The sequence below is a fragment of the Caloenas nicobarica genome, chromosome 1 (genome assembly GCF_036013445.1).
Source record: "Caloenas nicobarica isolate bCalNic1 chromosome 1, bCalNic1.hap1, whole genome shotgun sequence".
Classification (NCBI taxonomy): domain Eukaryota; kingdom Metazoa; phylum Chordata; class Aves; order Columbiformes; family Columbidae; genus Caloenas; species Caloenas nicobarica.
In genome coordinates this window covers 49,713,083-49,735,828 of record NC_088245.1, presented here as the reverse complement: position 1 = coordinate 49,735,828, position 22,746 = coordinate 49,713,083, and the positions used below count along the sequence as shown (strand labels likewise).

The 22,746-nt window shown below is 38.1% G+C and overlaps 1 protein-coding gene across 1 annotated transcript in view; it reads right to left on the bottom strand.

Moving 5' to 3' along the window:
- POC1B (POC1 centriolar protein B) overlaps window positions 1–22,746 on the bottom strand; it is a 53,289-nt gene that overhangs the window by 1,758 nt on the left and 28,785 nt on the right. The window contains exon 11 of the mRNA XM_065630476.1: window positions 508–690. Within this exon, the coding sequence (XP_065486548.1) occupies window positions 508–690 (183 nt within the window). The remainder of the gene's footprint in view (window positions 1–507; window positions 691–22,746) is intronic.

The following is a 22,746-nucleotide window of genomic DNA, read 5'->3' as shown; positions in this document are numbered from 1 at the left end:
TCGCTGACTGAGACTAGTATTTATGCATTTTCACTGACACTGGGAATTATTCCACTGCTTAGCTTCCTACCTAGGCCAACACCTTGAACACTAACTTTGAAAAGGGATTTAATGGTACATCGCCAATTTACTTTGTTCATTCCCTGCTAACACATGACTGTTCAAGCTGGAATCTGACAACGTTTGCTCAATAACTGGCTTCTGGTAAATCTGCGCTAGATCTCACTACTGAAAAATGGTGACTCTTTTCCTCCAGAGTTACAAATACAACAATAATCTTTATGATTACGTAGCAGGAAGCTTTCACTTTAGCAAACACAATACATGCGATCAATATTTGCTGAAAGGAAAAAAACAAAACAGTCACTTAACTATACAAATATTCAAAATAACCCCATAGACTTTAGTATTCTGACTTAAGAACATGGTTCTTGTTGGTTTTTTTTTTTGTCCATTGACAGCATTATCATTTTCCACTGCAAGTATTACCTGTTATTGCATACTTACTAGAGTTAAAACATCCAGCTGCCCCACGATGTGCTCCAAAGCACTACCCAGGGAGGGGGAGATGCCTGTTTGCTTGTCCACATCATGCACCGCTGATTTGATCTCATTGTCCGTCTTCCTTTTCGAACTTGTGGCCAAGACTGAAGCAGGGGAATGCTGCAGATCCTCACTGCTGACATCATCCTTGAACACAGAAACACCATTTGAAGATTCAGTTGCCTTTGTTTTCATTTAATTGTAACCACACAATACAGCCAGAAAAGTCTGGCTTTTAATTGGAAAAAAACAAAATTAAAAAATCTATTTATACATATATGTACACACATAAGGGCCTTCAGATTTGCTGCTTGTACCAGGTCCAATTCCTAACACCTTAATTTGTTATGACCTAAGAGAGGATTTCAGCTATGATGGATGAGGCAGTAAGAGAAATCTCAGCAGTCTTTAGGTACATGCCTCAGGTACATATGATTGAGGAACTACAGGGTGTACTACTAGAGCTTGAATTAAAGCTTCAATAAATACTATTGCTGACTGGAGTTTTCTTCAAAAAATATAGCTCTAGTTCACAAAGGAATTCATTCACAGCAGTCACATGGACAAAAAAAATTCCATATGTGACTAGATGATCACAAGGGTTCCTTCCAGCTTCACAGTATGAAACCTTTGTTTAGTATGAATTAACCTCTTTTTTTCAGAATAAATTTTAAAAAGTCATTTTTAGTTGTTTATTCAGTGGTATCGCTTTTTGAGAAACCGATTCCTTCAGAAAATCAGAGAAGGAAACAACACAAAAGACCTGCACAGTGCAACATTGAGAGATAAACATCTTTAATGTATAAACATTGCTCCCGGGTAAGTGAGAAAACATGATCTTCCCAATTACTTCTGGTTTTGTTTATGCCTTGAAGTTCTTAATGGCGCTTTTGAGTCATGAAAGGTTAAATAATCACTAATTTATTAGAAGGTCTTTCATACCAACTTGACCTGATTTATTAATGACTTTTTGAGTCTTCTTTGAAAACTTCTTATACCTTCCGGTAATTTTAGTTTATTTTTACACTAAAATAAACTGAGCTAGTTAAGTTTTATTAACTCTAGTTACATTTCTGATATCCACTACATTTACAAAATAAAACTTTTAAATGGTTATGGTTTAACTGTTTCTCTGAAACATATAGACAGCTGATGAAAATAGCCAATAGCTATGCAAAGGTTAAATTTTAGTCTTACCTGATGTATTTAAAATACGCAATACTTGCAATGTACCGAAAATATATTTATCATGTAAAGCTGAACTGATTTTCAAAAGAAAAAGTCTTAAAATCAAACTCAGCCATTAAAATAACTTGTCCCAAAATAATCTTGTAGAATGTAAATTGCTAGGCAGAATTAGTGACAATCCTTTACGAGATTACCTAGGCATGTTGATGAGTTTCTGTCAAGAATGATTTATGTGTAGTTGACCCTGCCTTTGAATCAGGCAGGATCAGAGTGATGGATTAAATACCACTACTATGATAATGTCATGGTTTTAAATATAAATAATACTAAATCGTAATAATATTATCAGGAAGTGAAACTGCTGCATTACCCACAATACTTTTCCTGTGTCTTCAGTGCCATCCTGCACAGTTCTGACCAACCCTCTCTGGACATCCTGTGCCAATTCTCCTAAATCTTTTCTTCTCTAAGTGCTGGGCTTGTTGTTATCTACATCAATGAGAGAGGACTAGGCAAGAGACAAGTTGTGTCCACCATTTATCTGGAAGGGCTTTTCTTTTAACTAACAAAGCACAAGAGCAAACAAAAAATGCCACACACACACAGTCAGTAGAAGACCGTGGGTCTAGGGAGGGGAAGGGCTGAAAGCAGAGATTGTGGTGAGGTAAGAGGGTTTTGTCTCTTCGGAAAAAGAACAAAGTCTCACCATCCTGTCTGGGTTAAAAGCTCCCTTGTGCAGTTAAGCTCTGCAAGGACAGGTCTCAGCCCCCAGGTATGAACTCATGACGTGCAGAGCATGGGGTTGATAGGGACAGTGGGAGATACCCATGCGTATACTTCAGAACTTCATTTACAATGCTACCAAATGACACAGAACCCTTCTCAAGGTTTGATAATACCATGGTATTTGATGGTATATCACTTTCATTGATTCCATTATGATGAAAGAAACAGAAAAATGAACTAGAAGATGCCTCTGGTTCCCGTTCAGCCCTCTTTTCTGTGCTTGGTGACTGATTCATGCAAATGAACTAAGCATGTCAAGTCAAACGTCTGATGGAACTAATACTGAAATCCAGTAGTGATTTGTATTGATACTGGGTTGTGTCAAAAAATAAAAGTGTGCTAGACATCAAACTACTGATTTAAAATATTAAACATCTGAGGCCATTCTATAGAATGCCCTAATGGTTTAAAACATTTGCATTGGACTGCAGAGAACTGGCCTTCTCAGTCTAGGGTTATCTAAACTCATGGCTCAAAGCACAATGCTTGTCATCTGGGATGCTGCCTTTAAAAGGAATGAAACTGTGGCAGAAAGGGTACTCTCTCCAGCCGTGCTGGTTGAGTTTTGTTACTGGTCAACAGAAAGCAGCTTTAGTTCAGTGGTCAGGATGCTCAGTCAGGAGCAGGTAAGTTCTGTTCCCATGAGAGGCTTTATATATTTAATATTTAATAGCTAGAGGATAAAACGAATAAAAACTCCATAGGATAAAGGATTTGGACCCAGAACTTCTCCACTCATCACTACCTGGTTTAATTATATCTTTGTCTCCAGTACCATGAATTTCAATTTCTTCTCAATATGAAAAATCTTGTTGCGTCAACTTCAAATTATTCCAAAGAACTGTACATAGTGAGGGAGTCACTTGTTAGCACAAAATGAACTAGAATACAAATAGTTTGATTTTTCGGACAAGGCAGGCAGTAAAAAGAAAAAAAAAAAGCGCCCCCCCCCCCCCCCCCGCCAAACTTTAGCTCCTTGCTTTAAAGCATTAGAAGTCCTCAAAAGAAAGTGTTCCAAATATCTCAGAATATTCTGGCTCACAATGTATTCCATGTACTTTTGGATGAGCATGAGGTATATAGGATTATTGCATCTTAAGACTGTCCATATCTTCCCTTTGCAGATTTCATTATATGAGATACCGTTAATTCAATCCCAGAAGAGCTCAGATCCACTGTGTTATTTCTGACTTACCAAGTTATGGCTGAGGTCCTTGGGAAACAGGATTAACAGAAGCTTTTTGGTACGTTTACTAACTCACAAGATGGAGACAGTCTCAAATGCTGATTAACACAGAAAAGATTAAGCTCAATTTGGCATTCAGATGTTAAAGAAAAAATATTGCCATACATTAAAGATTTCCTGCCTTACAACCAATCATACTATGGAGACGACCATCCTTGTATTTAATTACAACAGGAGAGTCTGTTAGAATAGACTTCTTAGTGAGATTTCTATAGAAAAATGGTGAGAGTACAGAAACCTTGCTTCTGTCTGTAAATCTGACTGCTTGCCCAGAAGCTTCCAAACTTCAACCACGATTCGTTAACATTTACAGAGAGGTAGAGGGCTCACTGATTATGCTACAACAAATTTCAGGAAAATTGGAGGCAGGGTAGATAGAACACATTGCAGACAACACAGTCAGAACTCAAACGTTATATATTCAGCATGGCAGCAGTAAACCTGCCAGGTTATCGCATGGCTTATGAAACACAGGCAGTTGATAAGGGAAGTTAAAAGTGTCAGTGAAAAACAGCCAGTTGGTGCAGGAACAATTTGTAAAGCTTACACAATCTGTCTCTGTAGACACCTGTATATGTCCTCTGAAAATTCTGGCACCTTTTGCTGCTTTTAATCGAATCTAATGAAGAAGTAGGGATCTCAGAAGTAATTAAGTTTCTGAAAGCTTCAGGAAACTGTTTGTCAGTTTTCCACCTGAGGGTAACATAGCTGTACAACTTCACACTCCTTTGCTCCGAAGGCGAATGAGGATGTGAGTTCCAGAAGTGTGAGAAAGACCCTGACTGGAACCCACGTCTTCCCAGACACTAATATCAAGGAGCCCATTGGAAAGGAATCTAGCATAGTTTGTCTAATATTAATAAAGCTACCTGTACTAATGTTTTGAGAAGTAAATTCATTGTCTTGCAGTTTGAATGATACAAGTAATTAAATAACACAGCCAAAAGAGATGTAACTGGAAACTTCAATTGATGCTCTTTGACTTCACCTACAGCATATTGCTTTGCAAGTTCAGTGTCCTAGGGATAACCTATTAATTGTCAAGTACTTAAAAAATTAAAAACCAGATTTCGCATTCAGTGGCACTCAAATTAAAAATTTGCTACCTGTGATTTGAAGTTATAAGGATTTAAAATTAATTTACACTAATGGAGCTGGAGAGGAAAACAATCTGAGGTTATTAGGCATTGACAAGTTCTTCTAAAACAGATCTGCTCTGAGGTAGCTGTTTTGCAGTTTCTTTGCGAATAAGCCTCCTATACTTCAGACTGAAAATGAAGTCGAGATTTCAGTTTAAGCTCCCACAAAGTGATTACAAATTTTGCTATTACAGCCAATCTAGATGGATTCTTCCAAGCCAAGGAGGAAAGCTGTCAATTCAGGTTAACAGATCAAATGCTAAGCTACCAAAAATCTCGCCATTTTTTTCTTACAGTAAAGTTCATCCAAAATTCAATGTATCAGACAAACAGGCTGTGAAAAATGCTTTGTAGCTCAGTAAATTGCCACTAACATTGCCAAGTCAGAGTATGGGAAAAGCGTTCTTGTAATTTAGTGGGTTAAACAGGAAACTGGGTCTTCGGTTATATATTCAAAGACATTTAGGGATAATGTGACACGAAAGTGATTATGTAAATCAGGCAGAGGCCTCAATGTTTATAAAATCTGAAAGGAGCAAATATAGGTAAGCAAATAATTGAACTTTCAAAATTGGTAAGAGCAATGAAATTACAGAGTTTCAAATTCTCAACTTATCCAAGTTGTGCCAAAATGGTTGTAATTTTTATCATATTCTGGAAATTTGTACACATTTTTAAATGCTGTCAGACATCAAGTATACTGTTATATCCATGAGGTGCCTGATTTATATTTTAACCATTTCTAGTACTCAAATTTACAATCTTGCTCAGCGATGGGGCCAAAACTGCTGAAATCTAATGCAACACCTAAATGCCAAAATGTTATAAAGGAGTGACACTAGTCTTAGTAGATTTCCTTTACTTTTAGATAGCAATCAGTTCACATCCACCACTTCCATTCAATGTAACCTTTTTTATAAAAGGAATTTTTAAAGAAACTCTATGCAACAGTCTATTTTACACAACGTGTTTCAAGAACTAGATGCTCCCTTTCCTTCAAACTAGCCCCTTTCTAAAGTTCTTCATATAATACCAATTCAGGAACAACAATTCTGTATGTTGCCAGTAATGTAAAAATGCCTCATAATTCAAAAAACCACAAACTGTTCCAAAAGACTTCAGAATTATAGCTTATTTTGAGAGAATACATTTCAATAAGGCAATCAATTTTAAATTGTTACTTCTGAGAAAGCTAAAAAGAAGATGAAAGTGTGTACAGTGTTTCCATTTGCAGCCTGTTAGTAATAAAATGGACTGACATTTGGGCAACTTCATGTGCGTTACAAATACAGAGGAGAAGGAACAGATTTAATTAATCAATAGGAAGTTATTACCATGACATTACCAAGCAGATGTTCGGTAGAAAATTAAGTTTAGCTTATAAATGATGTCACAAGCAGCAAACCATGATTGCTCATCTTTGTTTTCTGTCAAGCAAAATAGCTAAAACCCTGTGGGTGGTACTTAATTGAACTGTGAAAAATCCTTACATATAACCTTATCACCTCTGCCTATTCCCAAGTGTTTCCCCATGAAACAGTCACAGATCAGATAGAAAGAAACGCTGCATCTCGGTCTCCTTTCACTTCATGGTGTATAAGAATAGAATCTGAGTAAAATGCATCCCTATATAAAGATGCTTGAGTTTTATTTATAGAGAGAAAAAATTCCCTCAAGGAAAACACATGAAAAAAATACGAGTCTCTGTTACTTAATTGAAAATCATTAGTCTTCAATCTTCTAAGAGCTTCAAATTCAGAAAATATACACAACAGCTTCCAGATGAATATCTTAATGATCTTATAATTAAGATGGGCTTATATGAAAAAGTGACATTAGTAAGCTTCCTAATGAATCACAAAAATTGGCATGGTCTGCTTTTTAAAAATAATCCTTTAAATTTTGAACACATGGCACAATTCCCTACTAATATTACAACATTTCTGATACCGTGATTAAAACAACTGCAAACAATTAGTCATACATAGGGCATTAAGCTCAAATAGACCCAAGAGCAAAGGCATAACAGAGTAGGTCTTACAAGACCTTGTTTTCCTGTATTTCATGTTCTTATCAAAATCACAAGAAGTTTCTCAGGAGGTTTAACAGAACTCATTATCACCATTTTTTCCTCCATCTTGTGAATCTGCTTTTGAACTAAAATGGTTCACTGGATACGCTAAGTTGAACCGTTTGGGAAAAGTTTGGGGTTTTTTAGGTCATATGTATTCACAGATCGCTTCTATTGCTTTGAAAGATTTTTTTTTTTTCCAGTCAATAAGTGATCCACATAAAACAGAGCTCTCTGATCTATTAGGCTAACACTGAGTATGTTAAATCACAATCTGTTTTATCAGTTTCTACTGCAGAAAACTTCCCTGTTGTTTCGGCTGATGTCAGCACTCTTCATTTCCTCTCCTCTCACACGCACATGAATCCACACAGCAAAAACCCACTGTGTGCCAAACTGCAGTTTTCTGCCCTTTGCTATCTGATGAGGTAGCGCTGGTATAATTTAATTGCCAACTTCAATCAAAGTTTTGCATTCAAGCAGTAAAATACAAATAAACGATGTTGCACGTCTAAACCAAAGTTCTACCAAGCATTTCTAGCTCAAGCAGACCTCTTTCAGAACAACTTGTAACACAGAATTTCACATTTAATTGAAAGTCTTTCATGGTTTCTTATGCATCTCAGTCTTCTCAATCTCTTAAAAAAAAGTCCGAGGTAAAAATAAAAATTGAAAACACTTAATGTAAGTGCACCTCTTCCAATCTGACAAGGAAATATTTGGTCTCTTCCTTTCTGGCACGGGTATCATCACTTAAGGTAACACATTCGTCACTTCAGAACTTGACCATGAGTGGTGGTATCAGGATACAAACTCACAGCTAAAAAACAAAGCCGGACTATCAGACCGTTCCTTAGCAAAAAAAAAGCATTTTCACCTAAAATGGAATAGCACTTTCTTAGTCTTAAAAATAACAAATTCAGCCTAGAGCTAGCTGAGTTTATAGAGGTGACAAGGTCAGTGCAGTACAACGAAAACTAGTTGCTATTTTTTTTTTTTTTTTTTAAATATCGGTATGAAAGTAACGGAAATCCTGATGCACTTACAGCTCGGTCGAATTAATCAGATTTATTTATTTCTATCAGGATTACAGCTATGTTAAATTTAGCATTGCTGTGATAACATGAAATAATAAAATCTTCTATTCACAGGCACTTCTCAAGATATCCTGAATAGATAGCTTTATGTAAAGAAATCGTATCATGCAAGTGTTCTTTCACACACATAATGAGAAACTGGATATGTGGTTTTGTTATGTCAGCTTTTCCCCAGAAGTTATATTTGCCATTGCTGCTGAAGGTCTGAGAAAACACTGTAAAATAGTGCACATCCAATGCACCAAGTATTTTCCAATTCCACATGTACAGAATCTAGTACAGAACAAAAAATTTTCTCCATATTCCATTAATATCAAGACAACACAGAAAAATAACCAGAAATAAGCCTTGTTTTCTCCAAGAAATATAACAATTATATTTCCCCAATAAAAAGCTAATAGAAGTCCACAAATATTTGAATGCATCCAGTTAGGAATAAATAATAATTCTGAAATATTTTTCTTAACTCTTTGACCATTAGGAATACCTATGCTTTTCCCAAAACCTGAAAAACGGATTATTTAATTTCTATCATCAATAGTTGCCTGCACAGTCAGAGTCTGATTCAGTAAAGAGATGCAAAAAACTAAATAGTTATGCTGTTTCCACTGGATTTAGACATACCTAACCCTTAAAATTAAATACAGTACCTACATATAGTAAACTGAGCAGTTTGTAAAGGAAAAACAAAACAAAAAAACCACACAGCCCCCTCAAACGTGTTCCAATCAAACCACTACACAAATTTTAAGCATTTAGAGAAAACAGGATTTCCCCCCATAAAGCAAGAAATAGTGCTGAAAAATTAATAAACAAATAAATGTCATTAATGTCCCACACAAACCAGACAGAAATCATTAAAGGTTCGATTTCCAAAGGTGAAAAATTCCCTGCCAGGAAGTCAGTTCTAAATATAACAGTTCAGGAAGACCACATTCAAACACTTTCATAAATTATAAAAATACTTGCATCACAGTCTGGTGAAGTTCCCATGGAGTGGAAAAGGGAAACCAAAACCCCCATTTTTAAAAAAGGAAAAAAGGATGACCTGAGGAACTACAAGCCAGTCAGTCTCTCCTCTGCGCCCAACATGATCATGGACCAGATCCTTCTGGAAACTACACTAAGGCACATGGAAAATAAAGAGGTGATTGATGACAGCCAACATGGCTTCACTAAGGGCAAATCATACCTGATAAATTTGATGGCCTTCTGCAGCAGGGTTAGTGTGCTAGTGATAAAGGAAGATCAGCTGATGTCATCTACCTGAACTGGTGCAAAGCATTTGACACTGTCCCATGCAACATCCTTGTCTCTAAAATGGAGAGACACGGATTCGATAGATGGACCACTTGGTGGATAAGGTGTTGATCCCACTCAAAGCGTTGTGGTCAACAGCTTGATGTCCATATGGAGACCAGTGATGAGTGGTGTTACTCAGGGGTCGGTATTGGGACCGGTGCTCTTTAACAACTTTGTTGGCAACATGGACAGTGGGATTGAGTGCACCCTCAGCAAGCTTGCTGACAACACCAAGCTGTGGAGTGCTCAAGGACAGGTTGGATGGGGCATTGAGCAACCTGGTCTAATAGAAGGTGTCCCTGTCCATGGCACAGGGGTTGGAACTAGATAATCTTTGAGGTCTCTTCTAACCCAAACCATTCTATGATTCTACATCCACTAAACACAATATGTACTCTATGGAATAAAGGTAAAGGAAGGTAATAAATGATCTTCAATATATCTTCAGCAAGGAAGCTTTGTAAAGCTGAGGACAGAAAACATGAAATCATAGAACCATTCCTACTATTCACAGTTACAAAATAAAGCAGACAATTTTAATTTAGGGAAACAACTTTGGATTGCATGTGTGCACATCCAAGGGAAAATCTTGTAACTAAAATCAGTGCTAAAATTTCAAGCGATAACTTGTTTTTATCCATATAGAGTCCAAAAAAAATTATATTACGTACTCTGCTTGAACTTCTTATCCATACTAGGGCAGGGAAAAGTTGAAGGAGGGCAGGAGAAATACTTGTAACAGAAACTGGAAACATAATTAAATATATACTAGAAATTACAGCAAATGAACAACCCTATATGGACATGGCCTCCTTTCTAATACTATAAATAGAATATTCTGCTATATTTGATACTACAATTGCTAATGAATAACAACAGAAGTAAAAAAGCCTAGGATTTTCCTGTCACACAGGCAAACTCCTTACACACCAAGCAGCAGATTGTATAGGGTCACAAAGGGCATCAGATGAATGGATCATCAAATGCATGGAGGAACATAAGCAAGGTTACCTCAGAGTGCGAGAGCACAGCATCCTCACCAGGAACATGTCCACTTAGAGAAATGACAGCCGTGCTTCTAGATTGCCTGCTTATGACTTCATTCTGTCTTCTTCCCCTTACTGAAGAAACTGACTGAGAGCCTCTGCTTTAGACCGATAGCTGGCTAAATCAGTCTAACTGAAGTTCACAAAGAAACAATAGCTGGTAACAGTATGATTTATTGTGCGGAGTCTTAAACTATATATAAGGGCCAGCACTTCATCTATCTTATTCAAATGGCTGGCAAAGTCACCTAGTATATTAATTGGTATTGTTCTAAATTAATTTACAATGAAAAGAAATCAGTCAACAAAACTCAAGGAATTTCTCATTCTTGATGGCATGTTCACTCCATGGAAAATCAAATCAAAACCATTTTTAAGTTTAATTTTTAAAACTAAATCATATGCTTTACAGTATGTAATTGATTTCTCTAAGATAAGTGTCTCTTATACTTACTTAACCTGTTGGGCCAAAACCAATCTTGACCAAGTTACACTGTATGTGAATGAGAAGAGCTAAAGGAACAGACTTCTGTCTCCAAACCCCACCTCTCAATAAGAATGAACAAAAAAATTACTGAAGATAAAATCCTGAAAAGACAGACTCTGCCAGGACAAGAAGGACTGAAGGACATGAGTAACCTCCTCCTAAACCCAGCAGAAAGCTGAGAAGAGCTGCAGTTCCTGTGCACCAGGGGCCTGGTGCTTCAGCAGAGTGGGAGGTGGCTGCACAGGACAACCAGTGCAGAGCTCTCTGTGCTGCAGGGCCTCCCTCCATGCACATACATGTACTGCATTAGCAGAGGCCCCTGCTGTAGAAGGAGCACGTAAGATCTTTTTGCCAGCCCATACATAAGTGTATACTCATACATACCTACACATGACCTTCTCTCGAAGTTACAGGCAAAGCCAACAGAAGCTCCTTTCAGTTGGCACAGCTGCACCTGTACCAATGGTTTTTGTCAGGATAACAGCGTCAGTGCTATGGTACAGTTGGGGTGTTTTTTGGTACTTCATACCAACATAACTCATGTCAACAAAACTATTACATAGACCAGTCCTAAAATTATATTCGGCCCTTTGAAGGCAACCGTGAGGCTGACGCGGCCCCCAGTGAAAATGAGTTTGATACCCCTGGTATAGATGACACTAGCTTACCTCCCACGTTAGGAGATGCTAGGAGGTACAGGGTGTCCACACAAAGATTTAACGGAGAAATCTTCTCATATTAGCTGAGATCTGGCAGCTTTGACTTCCCTTCAGAGCAGGGGGTAACAACAGGAGGGTACGCCGCTTCACCGTGTGGCCACTGACAATACCACTGGGATTTTACTCCTACTTCCATGGAGCAAACAATCTCCTTCAATTCAAATTATTTATAAGAAAATATCAACGAGCAGAAAGCATTAGAAACTACGTTACTAGCAATCCAGTATAGTAGAATCCAAAGTTAAATCCAACAGGGCCACAGCACAATTGCTTGATGGCTTTGCCAAAGAGCCAGATGCTACTAGTAGGGAGGTGGGGGGAAAGCAAAGCTCAAAATTTCACAGCTCAGAACTGAAATGCCCTGAGTACAGCCAGGAAGAAAATACCTTACTATGTAATAGAGGAACACTGTTCCTCAGCATTTGACCAAGGCTTTTGTTAATAAAAAGTTACACCTATAATGGACGATGAAGAAAGGTTTGACAAGGACGTAAAATACTTCAACTGTAGTGTCACAGAAAACTCCTCTAACAATGAAATGAAGCTTCAAAATTTTCCTTGCAAAGTCAAATTTAAATGCTTTTGTTAGGTTTCATTCAACACCTAGAGAAAGAAGCAAAAGTCTACACTGAGCCATTTCAGTGCTCAGCATTAGTAATACACTGAGGGTTTGGTCAAGTTGTCCAGTTTGTTCAGGCGAAAACAATACTCAGTGCTGCTGAGCTTAGTTCAGAGCTGGAATTTTCAAAAATTGCTTTAGCAGCACTAGAATAACTTTATACTTAAGTCAGTTGAGGTTTATAATTTACTGTGATAAGAATCAAATTAGAGAACTGCGGAAACTGAGAAATTTGAGAATTGCATACAAATATCCAATAAATGTTAACTTTGGAGTGGTCTGTCATGCCTGTTATACTCTTAAAAAATAGTTTATTTTAATTAGCGTTCTCTTACAAATTTCTGTCAAAATACACACAGTGTTCAGCACCAATTAAAACGCTAAATGTGTTGGCACATAAGATTGGTAGGTAGATAGGTTCTGCTCAGCTGTATTAAAAAAGGAATTCAACAACGATAAAAAATACAGTAAAAGCATTAAGGTTGCCAATAATAGCTTTATTTTGAAATGCTTCATAATTTTCTCCCACTGTTGGGCTGTGACAGTTGGAACTTTGAGGAAACCAAAATAAACACCTTACTGATTTAAGAATATGTTCTGTAACTCTGCCAGCTCATTAAAATCAGAATTCAATTAAAAAAAAAAAAATCTGTGATAAACCAAGACAGTGGGTTTCAGTGCTTAAGCAATTCATTAGCTACCAGGCTCTAAAGATTAATCTTCTCCCTATTTGATACTTGGTATTCATATTTTAGCCAATTTCTTCCTACTTGCGGTGACAAAAATTAACAAACCATTGGAGATGACTAACTGTCAGCAGGGGATAAATGGCAGGGTAGGGAAGGGTAGGGATGGTGGCCAACTCAGCAAGTTTCAATTCCAGTAACATTTGTTATTCCTAAATTTCACAGGAACGTACTCCTAGAAAGAGGTCTTGATCACTAAGTCCAGTCCTCAAGTATGAGAAAGAGTTTGCATCTATACCATTCTCACCGAGCAATCTCTTATTTTGGAACTGACAACATTTCCCATGCTGAATGTCTTCAATTATTATTTAACTATTTATTTTAATTTAAAAAAAAAAAGGAAATAAATATAGGCAAAACTTTTTTATACAGATTATGCTCTAGCTAAGCAAAAGCATAAAACCTTCCCACTTCTGCCTAAACAGATGCTCTCAATATCACAAAGGTCACATCCACAATCCCATTGACTTTTTAAAAATAAATATGAAGTATTTTGAAAATAATTTGAGTAGTCAGTTAAAATTTAGGGGTTTGTTCTCCACTTCTGCAAATGACGCTGGGAGAAAGTCAGAATACAGAACCCTGAGGCAACAGGAAGGGTGGAGAAGGAAACCGATGACTTTACAAACTGCTGTCCCCCGTTCCCTCAGTTCTTTGTGTGGGAACGTGCTATGGATTAAGATCCTGATTCAAATTATTAGTGATGTGACATGGCTGGCTGCTTTGCAGTCAGCTTTTCCTCCCTGCAAACCTGAGAGGGGAAAAACAAAACCAAAACAAAACTACAACCACAAACCTCTATTACAAACTCCTGTCTCTCTCAGCAGCAAAGTGCTATGAGGCCAACAGCTTGTAGAAGCTCCACTTCATGATCCTTATAGGATCCCATTACCCCCAAGGTGCAGAGAGGCAGTTGGCAAACACAGCAGAAAGGACACAACCTGGTCTACTGTTCATGACAATTCACCACCTCATGTTCCGAATTCAATCACTCTCACAGCTTATTACTCTTGATACAAGAGTAAACTCAACTTAAAATTTCTGCTCTCTGTAGCGATGCTCAGGTGACAAGAAAAACTGAGGTGCTACAAGCAGCTACACAACTCACAAGAAACAAGACTGATGCTTATTCTCATTCAGCAAGGTGTAGCATCTGTTGTACACAAGAGGTTCTGAAGACCAGGTTCATTCTGAATTGGCACATCTCTCTTCACTTAATGTACACAAGTTGAAGATAGTAGCGCAATTTGTGTTTTTAAAAAAACACATCACACAGGGCAGTAAAATACATATACAAAGAAATACAACTGAGGAAGCGTGGACTGAATGATCAGGTAGTGAGGTGGACTGTGAACTGGCTGAAGGAGAGAAGCCAGAGAGTTGTGGTCAATGGGACAGAGTCTAGTTGGAGGCCTCTATCTAGTGGAGTGCCTCAAGGGTCAGTACTGGGACCAGTACTATTCAATATATTCATCAATGACTTGGATGAGGGAATTGAGTGTACTATCAGCAAGTCTGCTGATGACACCAAGCTGGGAGGAGTGGCTGACACGCCAGAGGGCTGTGCTGCCATCCAGCGAGATCTGGACAGGCTAGAGAGTTGGGCAGGGAAAAATTTAATGGAATATAACAAGGGAAAATGTAGAGTCTTACATCTGGGCAGGAACAACCCCAGGTTCCAGTATAGGTTGGCGAATGACCTGTTAGAGAGCAGTGTAGGGGAAAGGGACCTGGTGGACAACAGGATGACCATGAGCCAGCACTGTGCCCTTGTGGCCAAGAAGGCAAATGGCATCCTGGGCTGTATTAGAAGCAAGGTGGTTAGCAGGTCGAGAGAGGTTCTCCTTCCCCTCTACTCTGCCCTGGTGAGACCTCATCTGGAATATTGTGTCCAGTTCTGGGCCCCTCAGTTCAAGAAGGACAGGGAACTGCTGGAGAGAGTCCAGCGCAGGGCCACAAAGATGATTAAGGGAGTGGAGCAACTCCCTTATGAGGAAAGGCTGAAGAAGATGGGTCTCTTTAGCTTGGAGAAGAGGAGGCTGAGGGGTGACCTCATCAATGTTTATAAATAAGTAAAGAGTGAGTGTCACAAGGATGGAACCAGGCTCTTCTCAGTGACAACGATGATAGGACAAGGGGCAATGGGTACAAACTGGAACACAGGAGGTTCCACAAATATGAGAAGAAACTTCTTCACAGTGAGGGTGACAGAACACTGGAACAGGCTGCCCAAGGAGGTTGTGGAGTCTTCTTCTCTGGAGACATTCAAAACCCACCTGGACGCCTTCCTGTGTAACCTCACCTAGGTGTTCCTGCTCCGGTGGGGGGATGGGACTAGATGATCTTTCAAGGTCCCTTCCAAACCCTAACATTCTGTGAAATATCACACTAGAATATAAGGAAATATACATATATATACACACATACACACAAAGTGGTGATGGCAAGAATATATGGAATTGTGTCTCCATGCAAAGTACAGGAGAATATATCTTTTCCCATACTCTAATAAAAACAAACAGCATCTCTCTGATGGTCCCTGCCATCTGTGTCTCTGCTTCTTAAGGAAAAGAATTTCTAGTAATAATAACGGACAACATTAGCACAAATCTTTTCTAGTGATCAGTCAGGTTAAGCACCTGACACTTACACAGAAGGTACTCCTGTTAAGAAGTGCAGCTTAGATAGATTCTGAAATGTGCTTGCGCTCCCTCATGCTTACAGCCACCTGGCACTTTCTTTAAAAATAAAATACATTTCTCTAAATAGTTTGGTTGTATATGTTAAGAGTTGGATTAGGGATATAACTGAATTGAAAGAAAGATATATAAAGCTATAAATATTATTTAAATACTAAAATAGCATTAATGAAAAACTGCATTAAATAAATACCACTGGAGTACAGAAAATAAATATAAACACAACTATGCTAAAAGGCATGTAAACCAGAATATCATAGTGTAATGTTCTCTTTATTAATTTTATTTGATTAAGGCTGACTGTGTGCTTGCAACTGCACAGAAGAGCTAAACAACATGTAATCAGTTGTAGACTATCAGCTATGACAAGTAGTGGTCTAGTCAAGATGGGGAGATGCCACACTCAGTGAGGTATGGAAGGAGGCACATCCCCAATGTGTGCCACACTCCATATCTGATGTTAAAATGGCAATAAAAATGAAAGCAGTTGGCACTATAATCCTAGATCAACAGCTGGCATTCCGGTCCTAAATGCCAAATTCCTGTTGGGGATCTGGAGCCTTCACGGATAAAATATACTGTTGCTTTTTACAGCTGTAAAAAGGCAGAATAACACAAATGACCATAAATTAGAAGTGATGGAACACAGCTGATCGAGATAACTGAAGGCCTCAGCAAAAAACTCTATAGCCATTAGAATTAGGAGCAATAAAAATGACATTTTAGTCCTCTTTCCTAAGGAAATGATGCTGAGACTATCATTTACATGTGCTTGAGCCCACACCTCACTTTTAAGTTTTGAACTCATAGCAAATTTAAGAGGGTCTGATGAAGAGATATCCTAGAGAGAACGGATTTTATATAAGTTTCCTGAGAAGAGATTGCCAGCTAAAGGAGAGAAATCAGTAAGAAGCCCCACTGGGTGGAAGGCTCTGGCATAAGTTTACACATTATTGGAGACCAGAGAATATATACAAGAGAAACAGAACTTATAATTACCTCAAAGCAAGGGAAAAAGCTTCAAACATAACATTACAGTCAGCTTTGAAACACAGATTTGTAGGAAGTTAGTCTACATTGTTTCTGTCACTTAAGGATTATTCATACATTACAAATACAAGGAAAAAAAGTAGTCCTAGCAATGGCATACTTATCAGCTAGAAGTGTTAAAAAGTGATGCAGAAAATTTTTAAAGTGGTTAATGAAATATTTTTATCTTCCATTTTGGAAGGTAAACACTGTAACTATAATTGTAGTGAAATACTTTCTGTATTTCAACCACAGGAAAAACAAAACAAAAACCCAAACTGTTAAACAGTTTACACTGTATGCAAATATTTTAAAATCCTGGGTTACATAGTTTGTACTCAATGCTTTTGAAATAACAACAAAGGTAATGGTACTGATTTTTAATATATCATAGAATAATACCGAAATACCAGGGGAATGGGAAAGCTGACATTCCATCAGTAGTTAGAAACGATAAACAGGATAAGGATGTGGTCACAGGTCACAGTCAGCTTGGGAATTGTGTCAGGGAAAAACACTGAGAAGTTGATTTAGGACATATATAGCAAAGATTTAAGGCATAACATGAAGCAATCAATACAGTTTGAGAAAGAAAAGAAATCATCTGTCAAAGTGCTAGTGAAATATTCAGTCAAACTGTTCCTGATGAAAGTACTTTTAAAAAAACCCAGATGATATGCATGCTACAATTTTAATTAACACATTTTAGGTTGTAACGCAGTATGAAGTCAATGATCTAGCTAGCATTCCTTCAAAAACAGTTAAATCAGAAGATTACTACAGAATTATGCTGGTTTTAGAGATTCTGCTGAAATCCGTTCTTGTTTTAGTCCCATGCAAAAAACACCACCAATCTGGAAGCTCAAGTTGACAGACGACACAAAAGGCATACTAGAAACTACTAAAATAGTCAGGATTACTTGGTGATCTGACTTCATTCAGCTGTCCAAATGCAACTTCATGTATACATGTAAGATCTCATGGATGAAAACACCCTAGAGTAATACACTATAGAAAGCAGAGGTGTTGAAAAGAATTACAATAACAATATATAACTGAGTGAGATGATAAAACTTTGATTTATAAGGTTGAGTGAAGACTTACAGTAACTTCTTACATGTAGTTTTAACTAGCTGAAAGTAGTGAGCAAAAGGTAGTATTATTACACTGTTACACTACACTGGTAAAAATTGCAAGTATGGACACAGAATTCCCACCCTGAGAGATGTGTGAGAAATGAGGAAACACCTATAAGAATGAATCACGGCTTGGAAGAGTAATATTTTCAGTGAGGAACATCTGACACTGGTTTATCTAAGAACAGGTTAAAGATAAAGTAATTAATTCTCTTAAATCTCTATGCCAAGAAAGGGGTTTTCCTCTACAATAAAAATACTGCGATAGTCAAAACTTTGCATTGCAATGCCTGCACTTCAGGTACCTGATGGGCTGTAGGGAAGTGACACCTTTGCGCTCAGGAAGTACAATCACACAGATCCACTTTTTTTTTTCCCCCCCCTCCCAAACATTATTTATTGCACAATGCATAAGGGCAATGGAATCCAGAGTTCCTCCTCCAGAACGCCCTAATCACCAACCATGGACTGCTTCTCACTTGCTTTCCTCTGATGCCATATACTTTGAGCTGTTACTTTACGGTGCTTCAAATTCAAGCACAAATGATGAAGCTGCCTCCATGCAGCTTTTGTCTCAGTTACCTGCTGTTTAGCTTACAGCCGTGCAGACAGAAGAAAGCAAACTGAATCCTCTTAGGCTGAAAAAGAAAAACTGAATCCAACACACCTACCACCTGAACCAAAGGAAGCCATTACTACCACCTCCTTTGCTTGTATTTTTCCATTGCATCTTAAGAAATATGATGTTCAGATGCATCATGCATGTAACACATCTGTAGATGTTCCAGCACAATCACATTGGATACACAGGTCCATGGACAGTGGTCAACCCCAGTTAGGTTACAGCCAGCACTAATCTCCTACTTGATCTCCAAATAATTTTTTCTCATTATTTCCTTTGTGCTGGTATTAGTGTTCGGATAGCTGAGCAGCTTAGGGAATTGACTTGGATGGAATGAACCAGACAAAAACAGTTGTTAAGTTAAAATGACTATGAAATCATTCTTTAGCGTTGTCCTACCTAATTTCTGACTCCCAAACTATTTTGGTGGAATGTACAATCCCAAGATGCTTTCAGAGCTTTTCTACATCAAACATCTACCTGATGAAGGAACATTTTTGCCCTTGGTGCTGAATCTTATTTGAAAAGTCTCTGTCTTGTTTTAAGCAACCTATGAAATTTTTTCATCTGCCTCAGAGTTTCCATTATCTCACATGAAGCAAGTAACTACATCTCTTACAGCAAACTAGGTTTGCAAGGAGAGATGTGTTGTATTAGAAGAGTTGATATATTTGGAAAACAGTCAAACAAGCTTTTAGGCAGAAAGCACTCTCTGGGTTTAGAAATCACTGTAATCTAAATGATAAATACAAGCACTGTCATTTAGGAAAAATAAGAAAAGACTTGAACAGTATTGAAGTATTTTGCTTTTATAACAAACTTGCATTAGTAATTTTGAATATCATATTGGTTATATTTATTTTTCATTTTATATTCTATATGCAAGATTCTACCACAGTTGCAAGCAGGCTGTGCTAAACTTAGGCTCCAGTAGTATTTAAGAACAAAGGGTAATTCAAGGGCAGTATTTTAGCTTCAGTGTCTTGTTTTCTGACATGCTTGATCCGTAGCACAGCTCTATTATCCACCCTAAGATAAACAAAAATAAAACCTTGCAACCTTCTCTAAGAGTCAGGCACTGTGAACTAATCCAAACATTCCCTTCTCAGTCCCACAACATGTGCAATTTCAGAAGTATAAAGCCCCATGAATACTGAGAAGTTCAAAATTTAACTTGTGCTACTGCATGAAAAAAAATAAAACAGGTGTTTAGAGAGTAACAGAGCTACTGAACGCTAACTTCATTAACTTTCATTAAGCTAAATGACTCACAAATGGCATGTAGATCAGTAGTAAATCATCATCTAGGTCAGCAGGAAGCTCATTATGGACTGACAATCCAAGTGACAGAAACACTTTTCTACAAGTGCTATAGTAGTAATTTCCTGTGTGAAAGGCTTGCTGCTGTTCCGGCATTCCTCAGGGGACAGTTCTTCTCAGAGGATGTTACTCTTCCCCAGGAAGAGGAAGGAACCAGTTGTTATTGGATGTGTGGGCTGATAGCTGTCGGGCATTTTCTGCATGCCATGGAATCAGCTGTGAGAACTGTGAATGCAGCTTAGATTCCCAGCCGAAGCAAGGGAAAACACTACTTGGGCAGACAAGGTCAGAGCATACATGTACAGTATCTCAGGAAGTTGAAATAGAAATAATACCTGGAACTTCTATCCCTCTAGTTCCCAGAAATGTGCTGATTTGCTACAGGAACAATATACAGACATGAATCAACTTGAAAAGAGCTCCTGAAGCACTGCATTGTTGCTGTAAGATCCTACACAAAGCAAAATATTGCCGGTTCTGAAACTCGTCTATAGCAAGCCAGTTATCCCACAAAACAGTACCAATAGCCCAGCAACTGCATTTGTTAGTAGTGTCACTATGGGCAAAAGCAACACAATTGAACAAACTGCCTTGTGAGGAAATTAAATATTGAAACTTAATCTTTTGTATGGGGAAGGTGGGGGGGGATATAGGGTTGTTGGGTTTTTTCCCTCCTTTTAGGTCCCTCTCCTGAGCTTCCTGTCCTACAGCAACTTGAGCTCCCTCTCTATGTGCTGTGACACTCTTACAGGGCAGGTCACCAGTAGCTGGCCCGTGCCTAGTTCACTATCAGTTAATTCAGTGTCACATCCCACTGGCTTTTTCTTTAGTGGTAGCACTAATACATTTCATTATTTTACTAACTGCTTATCTCCAAACTTAGTTAAAAAAAAAAAACCAAAACAAACACCAAAACAAAACCAACCAAACAAAAAACCACACAACAAACCACAACCCTGACTATTTGATTAAAAAATTATTAGGGAGATAGGACAGAGACAGATAAATAAACAGTGCAATCTCATAAGGTACATTTCCTCAGGAAAGCAGGCTAAAAATAGTATAGGAAATATTATATTCTTGCACTCTCTAGTGCCCAAATTGAGAATTCTGTCTCCAATGAAAACCTGACTTTCTCTCAAGCTCCAGTTCACTCAAAGAATATAATGACGCCTATTAAGGAACATCAAGACATGTATTATTACCTAATTATGTAGCAGCACAACACATTTCCTGTTCTCTCCTTGTAAACCAGCAGTTACACGCTGTGTTAGAATAGCATCACTGCAAAACACAAGGGCCATTTGGATCACATTCTTTTATTACAAATGTTGAGTTCACCTTCATGTTATTCGATGCTAGTGGTATCAAAGCATATTGCTTTCACGATTAAGCACACAAATCTTTTTAAACATGCCTGCACTTTTAAAGAGGCTCAAAATGCAAGTTTAGAAATTCACCATTCAATGTGCCAAACGCTTCAATCCTTTTGGCACTTGTGACAGAAGATGAGCTGTTTTGTTTGTACACACCACACTTTCGGAAGGCCCCAAGCTGGGCATCAGAAAAGTCCATCTCTGCTGCCTCATGGTTGTTCCAGGTGGATGAGGAGGGATGGGAGACTTTCCTTCCCTGAGAGCAGCTGAACCTGTTTAGCTGTAGAGCTATGAGGAGAAGGCAGCTTATCCTCTTCCCCCAGCCCCACACACTGTACCTGCGTAGCATGCGAAGAGTAGAAAGGTCTGTCTGGAGTGTCCTGTAAGCCAAGATGACACTAAAAATTGCTTGTCTAAGAACAAGATTGGACAGAGAAAGATTCATTTGCAAAGACACTAGAGTGGAGTTTTCAAATTTTTTTTATTCTACTGCACTGAACACTTTGAGCTCCTCTATTTATATTAGTAGAATTTATTCTATGTTTTTATAAGATCTAGCATAAGAGATGCAGAGCCTGTTTGAGAGTTCTTGCTATACTCATCTACAGAAAAGGTGTAGACAGTTTTATGCCAAAACTTTGGAGGAACACTATTCCCTAATTTCATCTGGAGTTCAGATCAGAGGGTTGGCAGTTCATTCAAATATGCATTTGCTGGTAATCAGAAGAATAGCAGTACATGAAAAAAATCTACAGCTATTCAGGGAATGGCCTTTCTTATTTCTCTCTCTGGGAGCAAGGAAGGTAAGGAAATGGGAAAGGCTGGAAACTGTCAATTTTTATCAAAGCCCTTCTCTTGGTGGGACCACTCATAAATGCAGAGCTCGGTCTAATTGGCAACTGAGTTTTCGACAAGGAACACAAACAGGACAATTTTATCTTTTTCTTAGAGGACAATGATTCCAGTCTTCCTTTCAAAGGGATAGCACCAGAACTTTCCTTCAGTGGAGAAAAATGTATGAATATCATGCAATGATCAGAGTTTAAAGAGAAAGGCTAAATGTCCGAGGTCCCAAGGAAGCTTGATATCCATGAACCACAGAAAACTGTTGTGCTTTTGGTTGAACAAGTGAACAAGTGCACAGTGAAGTGACATATGAGTTTTGCTCTACTGGCTGTTCACTTCTGAACTGGACTTGGGCTCCAGAGCAGATGATCTACGTATAAAATTCCTATTCTTTCCTTTCTTCCTTCTCCCCTCCCCTTAACCTCACTGAAGATAGTTGATATTTATTTCCATGTAAGACTGGAGACAAGAAAGGATGTAAATCAGAATAAATTTGAAGTTATATGTTAAGGAAAATATGCAGTGTTTTTAGCTTTTAAGATAAAATTTCTTTTGTCATCCTCTTCTACAGGAATCTGGAGTCGTGCTAAGCCATGCAAGGAAGAGCCATTATTCCAAGGTATTTTCAAATGAAATTCCTGTGAGGAAGAATGGTTGTTTAAGCCTTCAGATGTACAGAGATGGAAGAACTAGATGCAAATTTTTGATTCATAATTGCTGTCTTTGCAA